At 39.5% G+C, this 8,609-nt stretch overlaps 1 protein-coding gene across 1 annotated transcript in view; it reads right to left on the bottom strand.

The window, feature by feature from the left end:
* The window catches only part of Gmcl1 (germ cell-less, spermatogenesis associated 1), a 47,050-nt gene that overhangs the window by 8,257 nt on the left and 30,184 nt on the right, over positions 1-8,609 (bottom strand). Inside the window, exon 11 of the mRNA XM_004634044.2 lies at positions 4,116-4,191. Within this exon, the coding sequence (XP_004634101.1) occupies positions 4,116-4,191 (76 nt within the window). The remainder of the gene's footprint in view (positions 1-4,115; positions 4,192-8,609) is intronic.

The following is an 8,609-nucleotide window of genomic DNA, read 5'->3' as shown; positions in this document are numbered from 1 at the left end:
AGATCATAGAGGGCTGGTGAGATGGCTCAGTGGTCTAAAGCACCTACATAGAAACAGCTTAGCAAAGCACAGGGACCGTGGTTCAATCCCCCAGCACCACATGCCAGCCAGCCCCACCCCCTGGTGGGCTGAGCTGGCCACACACACACACATAAATAAATAAAATTTAAAAAAAAATACCTTAAGTAATTAAACAACAGAAATATATACAACTGGATTATTTCATGTTTCTGTCATTTTGAGGCAAGGTTTCGCTACGCAGTTTAGGCTGGCCTTTACCTCACCAAGTAGCAAAGACTAGTCTGCAGCTCATGGCAGTCCTACCTCAGCCTCCTGAGTGCCTGGATGACAAGTGTGTCCCACTCTGCCTGGCAGAACTGGATTATTTTAAATACATCAAGAGGTTCTGAGTTTGCTTTTTCTGTTGAATATTCAACAAGAGATATTAGGCAAAGTAGTGTGATACAGAGAAGTCAAGTCAGACAAACTTCAAGGGTTTGTCTGACATCATGAATTACAGCATTAAGTCAGTATTTTACTAATACATGTTAAGCAAATATGACAGGCACTGCTATTGCTCCAGGCAATGGAAACACAGAAGCAAATAAAATGAAATTTCTGCTCTAGCAGGGTTTATATTCTACCATGTGAGTATGTTTGTGTGGTATGAGGCAGGGATGAATAATGCTCATAGAATGGAGAAGATGAGACTGTCGGGAGAGAGCCACAGGGTGGAGGGCAGCTCGCAGCTGAGAAGCCAGCTCCTCTACACAGTGCTCAGGGAAGGTTCTGAGGAGGCTGAGTGAAGGAGGAGACCAGGTAGTTGCCTGGGAGAAATTATCAAGGGAAGAGATCAGAGCTAGTGCAAAGGCCGGGCGGTAAGAGCTTGCTTGGCATATCTGAAGAACAGCAGGCAGGGCTCTGTGGCCAGGACAACAACTGACTGGGACAAAACCTGCAGATGAGTTCATAGGCACAGCAAAGCCGGAAAGGTAGGCCTCATAGTCTACAGCAAGGAAGATTCAGCTGTCTTCTAAATGTGGCAAAAGCTATTAGAGAAGGAAATGATGACCTAACTTACACTTTATTTTTATTTATTTATTTGTTTATTTCTAACTTACACTTTAAAAAGACCACTTTGGCTATTGAATGGAGAAGTAAAACAGGAGCAGTTCTGAGGCTGTGCTAATAGCCCAGGAACGGGAATAAGGTGACCTGGGCTTGGGTGTTCATGGTAGACACGTTAACAATGCATTTTAGGTACAGAGCCTTGCAGACACAGACACCAAGAGTGGTACAAAAGAAAGAGAAGTACAAAAGGAACCCAAGTTTGGAGCCTATGCATGAGGAATAGAGAGGCTATCTATGCATTGAATATTTGGGACCAAGGCTATTTAGGGAAGAAACTCAAGTACTCTGGATTGTTTGGCTGTTTTTGGTGGTGCTACAGATTAAACTCAAAGTCCTGTACATGCTTGGAAAGTGCTTCACCACTGAGTGCCACCTGCAGCCTCCAGGAGTGTTATGTATGAGATGCCATACAGTATTTAAGAAAGAAGCCAAGTGAACACTTACAGGTATGAACTTGGAGTTGTGGCTATCAGTAAAGAGATGGGCTGTGACATCACAGGACTAGGGTAAGCACAGATATGAAAAAAGTGTAAGAACTACGCCTCCAGCCTCAGCAATATTTGCTGAGCAAGAAATGATCTAGCAACGACTTTAGAAGAAGTGGTCAGGAAGAAAACCAGCAGCGTATGCTGTCCTATAAGCTGAGTGGAGAAGATCTTTCAATGACTGAAGAGGGCTGCACAGATAGCTCAGTGGTCTAAGTGCCTGTCTGGCAAGTGCAAGGACCTGGGTTTGATTCCTGGTCCCAGGACTACACATGATGGCAAAAGTCTGTAATCCCAGTGCTGGGGAGGCTGAAACAGGAAAATTACTATGATGCTAAGCTGTATAGTAAGACCCTGTACCAAATACATTATTATTATTATTATTATTATTATTATTATTATTTTTTTTTTTTTTTTTTAATTCATGACTGAGGAAACAAATGCTGATGCTGCCGAAGATCTGCCAGAATAAGACTGCTGACTACTTGATTTGGCAGTGTGGGGTCAGTGATGATACTGGCTTGTCAGTTTCAGTGGAGTGGTACAAAAGAACTGGGAGTGTATTAAAGAAGGCACTGGAGTAGTGATGAACACCAGTAACTGCAGATAATCAAGAGGCTACAAATAAAACAGAACAACTTGGAAAAGATTAAGCAGAGAGAATGAATACAAGCAACTGTTTCAATGAGTTTTGTCTAAAAGGGCTGCAGAGAAACAGGAGAGCTAGAGGAGACTGTGGGATGTGCCAGGACAGAGACGGTGCAGCCACAGAGCAGAGCAGCACAAGCACAGCAGAGATGCAGCAGGCTGCTGCGACTGTTGAGAAGGTGCGCAGTCTCTTCCTACCACAGAAGAAACAAGGCCCTCGTGTAGCACTCCCCTTCCGGAGAGGGTGTCACGTCAGAAAGGAGGATGATAAATTCACTGGGGATGCGGGGGAACTACCGTGCAGCACTACAGACCCTCTGACGTTTCTGTGTGGCCACAACACTTAAGGGAACCCCACTGGGATATGCCATACGCAGGCACACTCATCTATTTGAATGTAGGCATGAAGTGCACAAAAAGGCAGGATGTAAAACAAGTTGGGGTTTAGCCAGATGAGTATAACAGTGTCAATGAGGAAAAAGAGAAACTAAAAAGGCCCATTTTAATATAGAACATAAAATAGAAGCTAAGTAAAGAAAGAAGTAGGGATGTAGTAAGAGAGGCAATTGGAAAAAAAGGAGTAAGAACAATGTACTGTACATCTCAGTGGGATTACACTACTGTTGCAGTCCAGGCGCTAGAGGAGAAAGCTAGAAGAGCAAAGGAAGTGGAGCACCAAATAGGACACCTGAAATAGAGATTCTGAAGGTGGTGGGACCCAGTGACGCAAAACCTGAGGCTGTCCTTATGGGAATGGGAGCCTGAGGCAGGGCGGGACACAAGATCACTGGGGTAAGGACGGCCAGGAACAGACACAGTGAAATCACAACTGATAACAAAAGTGGCGACAAGATGAGCCCTGTGTATGACAGGCACTGCAAGGTGGCTTTAACGACACAAGGATTTGAAAACAGGATGATCACTATGAGTCCCAGCTGGGGAGTGAGATCCTACCCAAGACAGAAAGTCACAAGGATTCAGTGAGGGGTGAAAGAGGAGCAAGATCTGGAAGCAGCAACAAGGAAGGAGGAGGAATGAAAAAGTAACTCATACTCTGACTACATACAATGGGGAATACAAACATAAAATAACTGACCTTTAAAAAGTTAAAGGTAAATTTGTGAGAAAAAGAACCAGAAGGTGACCTAAGTTAGGATAACATTTCTTTAAAGATGAAGATTATGATTAGGCTATATAACTGACTTAATGGGTCACAGTCAGCTTTTTTAAAGTAAGCTATTTATTTATTTATTTATTTCCGAAACTGGGGATTGAACTCAGGCCCTTGCGCTTGCCAGGGACGTGCTTATTCTACTGAGCCATCTCCCCAGCCCATGACTCACTTTTCAAGACTATGTAACAGCTCCCACATAACTTTTTTTTTGAGATAAGACCTTGCTATATAGTTCCGGCTGGCCTGGAACTCATGATCCTCCTGTGTCAGCCTCCCAAGTGCTGAGGTTACAGGCGTGCAGCACCATGCCCAGCCCCACATAATTTCTTTATCTTGCTTTCTGGACTGCTAAGGGATCTTCTTGCAAATCTCTTATCTGGACCCCAAATTTAAGTTCAACAGCCTTACACAAGGAAGCACAATCAATCTACACTGGGCACAGTGATACCACTCCTCACCCAGGACATCATGCTACAGAAACCATCAAATAAGCTCTTCTGGAGTGACAGGCGTCGTGATTATGATGTTCAGTGCACTGACTGGTAAGAATTCTCAGACGTGCTTGCTTTTAACCTTACTGTGAAAAACTGCAAATATGAACCTAGAGAAAATACTGAGCCAAACTTTCTTTACAATTTATAGGAGAATGTTGATACTGTTAATAAGCACATACTTACTTCACCATCTTTGGCAAGTTTTCTACCACACCTCATGCTGTTTCCCTCTAGTTCTTCTTTATTGATTTCCTGAGGCCTAAAAATATACATAAGTCATGAATTTTCACAGAAAATAGGTAACTAGTAATTGAAGAAAACCTGCAAGTTAAAAACAAAAATCTTCACATGCCACACTGGCCCTGCCCCCAGCGTGGCGGTGCACACCTGTAATCCCAGCACTGGGGAGGCTGGAAACAAGAGGATCACTACTAGTTCAAGCTGTGTAGTGAGACCCTGTGCCAAATACACACACATACACACACACAAAAAAAAAAAAAAGAAAAGAAAGAAAAAGAAAAAAAAGTTAAAAAACAAAATCTTGCTTCTAGATTTAAAAATAATTTTATGGGGTACGGCAATATGAAGGGCCCAAACATGGAGAAAACATATGTAGCAACAATAAGTGTCAATAAAACATGTTCCTGATATTTAAGAGCCTGAGCAAGCAGAAAATTTGTGGAACTAGTGACCAAGACAATGTGGAAAGGGCACAGATTCATCACCTACAGTGGAGGGGGACCACTGCAACATAAGCGTTTGTAGCCGAGTGGCAGCCTGGTGGGTGGAGGTAGGAGGTGTTTTCTGTACAGGGGAAGGGGACATGGGCAGAAGGAACAGTGTACTATTCATTATTTTACCTATTAAAATAGACTGAAGGGGGCTGGAGAGATGGCTCAGCGGTCTAAAGCACCTACTTGGAACAAGCTTGGCAAAGCACAGGGACCGCGGTTCAATCCCCCAGCACCACATGCCAGCCAGCCGCGCCCCCTGGTGGGCTGAGCTGGCCACACAGACACAGACACACAGACACACAGACACACAGACACACACACACAATAAATGTTAAAATAAAAAAAATTAAAAAAAAATAAAATAGACTGAAGAATAATAGAATATCAAATGGACAAAGCATTCAGGGCATCTGCAGTGTAAGATGAACATAAGAAGAGATGAAACTAAAGGCATTTGGGACAAACTGCCCAAGGTCCCATAGGCCATGATAACATGCTTCAATGTTTCTGTAAGTGACAGAGTTCCCAGACACATGTTCTCTTACTAATAAGCTTTTTATTATGACAAATCACAAACACATGGAAGTAAAGAAAGTAAGTAGTATACTGAGCCCAAGTTTCTCACCATCTGACTTCAATAATCTTGAATAGCAAGCAGTAATCTCTTAATTATCATCAAGTGTCCCTGGACATATTTAAGAAGGAAAGTGACAACTGGACTCTGGTGCACGCCTGTAATCCCAGCACCTGGGAGACTGAGCCTGGGCTACTAAGTAAGGTCAAGACCAACCTCAACGGCATAGTGAGACCGTGTCTCAAAACTCAAAAAAAAAAAAAAGAGAGAGAGGGAGAGAGGGAAAGAAAACTAGATACTTCTTAGGTAAAATTATATATTCTTTTTTAAAAAATGTGTTTAGGGGCCAAGGAGATAGCTCAGTAGAATAAGAATAAGTGCTTCTCTGGTAAGCGCAAGGGCCTGAGTTCAATCCCCGGTTCCACCAAAAAATAAATAAATAAATAAATAAATAAAATAAAAAATGTATTTAGTACAGGTTCTACAGGGTGTCAGTACACAGATCAGACTTGTAGTGATCCTCCTCTTTACAGCCTCCCAAATGCTGGGATTACAGGTGCGCACCATCATGCCTCGTCTCACCCCGCTCCCTGGCTCAGCACACCCTGAGGGTGTGGGCTGGCACAACAGGCTGGGGATTGAACTTCAGTCTATTCTTTTTTTTTTATTTTTTTTTATTTTTAAGGAATCAACTTTATTTCTCATATTGGTCTATAATTGTATGAAATGGAATGAACAATTCAAGTTGAAATGGGGAATTCAACTGAATCACAAACATACCTATATATCCAACAGAACAATTTATATATTCATATACAAAATATTTTCATCACTCATCAAATTATCTCCAGGCCCATAATTCTGGATATCAGTCTATTCTTGATAAGGACAGAGGTAAGGAAAATCTTCAAAATGCTTTGTAATATTTCATTTGTTGAAAAAAAGACACAAGAAAAAAAATGTCACAGGACTGTCCTGCTACAATGCTGTATAAGGTTAGATTTCTAAATTTCTCTGTAAAAATATAATTGTTTATTCATATTCTTTAAATATTTTTCATTTTTCAAATTTTTATCTCCATATTCTGTGGGGACTTAAAGTTTAACATATCAATACTTGATGGAAAATACCTGTTCCATGTTATGCCTAAGATATTTGATAATCAGACAGATAGTGAAGTTAAACCCAACTGCATATGTTGTAGGGTAATAATAAGCTTCTCTTCTGGAGGGTTAATCTAAGTTTGCAGACCAAAAATTAGAGAAATAGAAAGGCTGCAAGGACAGCCAACATTTTGACCCTAGCCTTTCAAGGTCAGTGAAGACTCATGATACAGGAGAACCTATACTGTAACATCATGTAACTCAGTTGTGTCCCCAAATTTTCTGATCAGAGAGATTATGGGGCCACAGAGCAACGTGATCGATGACTTAGAGTGTGCCTAAGGAGAGTCACATGGAGAGAAAATATTCTCTCAGGCTTTCACAGAGAGCAAATTGGTCAAGCAATGGCCGTGACTCATCCTCATGTCAGACACTGACAAAAGGATGTACAAAGGGTACAAAGGGTACAGGGCTACAGGATAAGTCCTGAGGGTATTTGACTGACCTTATCAGATACAAAAGTTACATTTCTTGTTATATAGGTCTTGCTTTATCTTGGTCTTAAGCATCTAGCAGAAAAGTATAAAAATGAAGAATATAAAGTAAAGCCATATTAATATGCTGAGCTGTGAAAGGCTCCAGTCAACAACTTCTGTGGATAACCCACTACTGTTGGACTGTGTTGGACTGTTTTGCTGAATTCACACACCTATAATATTTAGATGCCAATGGAATACCCATCTCTGACAGGACTAAATAAAAAAGGGGATACAAAGGAAGGACCATTTTGTATCTGTATATGCAAAATAGGATAGATATACAGTTACTTTCGCTTAATTCAATGAAAAGAAAGATCTGTACTAATAGTGTTTGGAAAGGATATCCTGTCTGCCTCTTGTACTATGGATAACCAAGAAGATAACAATGTACAATGTATTAATTATTAAAATTGTCCTATTGATCAGTTTTGAAAACTGTCTCACTGCTATTTGTTTCTCAACAAAAATTAGAAAAAAAAATTTCACATTACAAAATGCTTTAAATATAAATTCTATTAAATAACTCATTTTTTTGGTTTTTGATTTATATTGCATTTTAACTATCTTACCATATTTGTTCTGGATAAGTATGCTATGAACATACTTGGAAAAAAGATGATGGGGCCGGGGAGATGGCTCAGTAGAATAAGTGCTTCCCTGGCAAGTGCAAAGGCCTGAGTTCAATCCCCAGTTCCACCAAAAAAAAAAAAAAAAAAAAAAGCCAAAATCACAGAAAAAAGATGACATTATACATAAGATAAAAAGTAAAGACCATGGAGCACAATAACTTTATAATCATTATGAATTTATATAACACTTTCATACACTCACTATTTGGATATAAACTTATAACTAGCTATTATTTTGGGAAATTCTTTGGTGTATAAAATGGGTTAAAAGAGATTTGAGGCAGAAAAATGAAAACTTTTTAAGGCCTCCTCTACATACTTACAGACAGACTAGAGCACCTATTGCAGGGAGCTAGCACCACGATCAAATAATAAATGTGAAAGTACCTTCTGTGAGTTGTGGAAATATTTTATAAGGGTGCCACATGTTTTCAGAAAGGGCATGTTTGATTCATTTTAGACTCAAAGATCTTTGGAATAACCTATTTTTACTCAGAACTTGACAATAATACTCCAATTAGTTTCACCTATGAGGTAAGTGTGAAAATCATGCTTTATAAAAGTATTATTTTTTTAAATTTTCTGTTACTTTTATTCATTTTTTAATAATACATATGAGTTTTTATACAAAGAACAGTAATATTAATAATTACTTCTAAAAGAAGGGTTGAATGTATGATGCCAGTTCCCCTCTGCCTGCTGCTATTTATGTACTTGGCCTTCAATTGCTGTTAGGAAAACATTAATGATGTAGACCAAAATCACACATGAACAGATGCATCTTCCATATCATACTGAAGTCCTTTCTCAAATTGCCTAGTAATAAAAGTATTATTTCAAGTAATGTTTCAATATGTTGAAACCAAATCATAACACCAAATAAAACAAAGTATATGAATTACTCAACTTTAGTAATATAGCAAGTGACAATTCAAATACTTCATTAAACTAACTGACCAGGAAGATATCTGTAGGATTGATGTTTTAAAAATATAGTCAAATTTGATCACATGATCATCTAAAGTTAGAATTTCTAGCTTCTTTTTTAAAATAATTAATTAATTAATTAATTAATTTAGTGTGTGAGTGTGTGTGTGT

The sequence above is a fragment of the Octodon degus genome, unplaced genomic scaffold (genome assembly GCF_000260255.1).
Source record: "Octodon degus isolate 3935 unplaced genomic scaffold, OctDeg1.0 scaffold00058, whole genome shotgun sequence".
Lineage (NCBI taxonomy): Eukaryota > Metazoa > Chordata > Mammalia > Rodentia > Octodontidae > Octodon > Octodon degus.
This window is presented reverse-complemented; position numbering and strand designations above follow the sequence as displayed.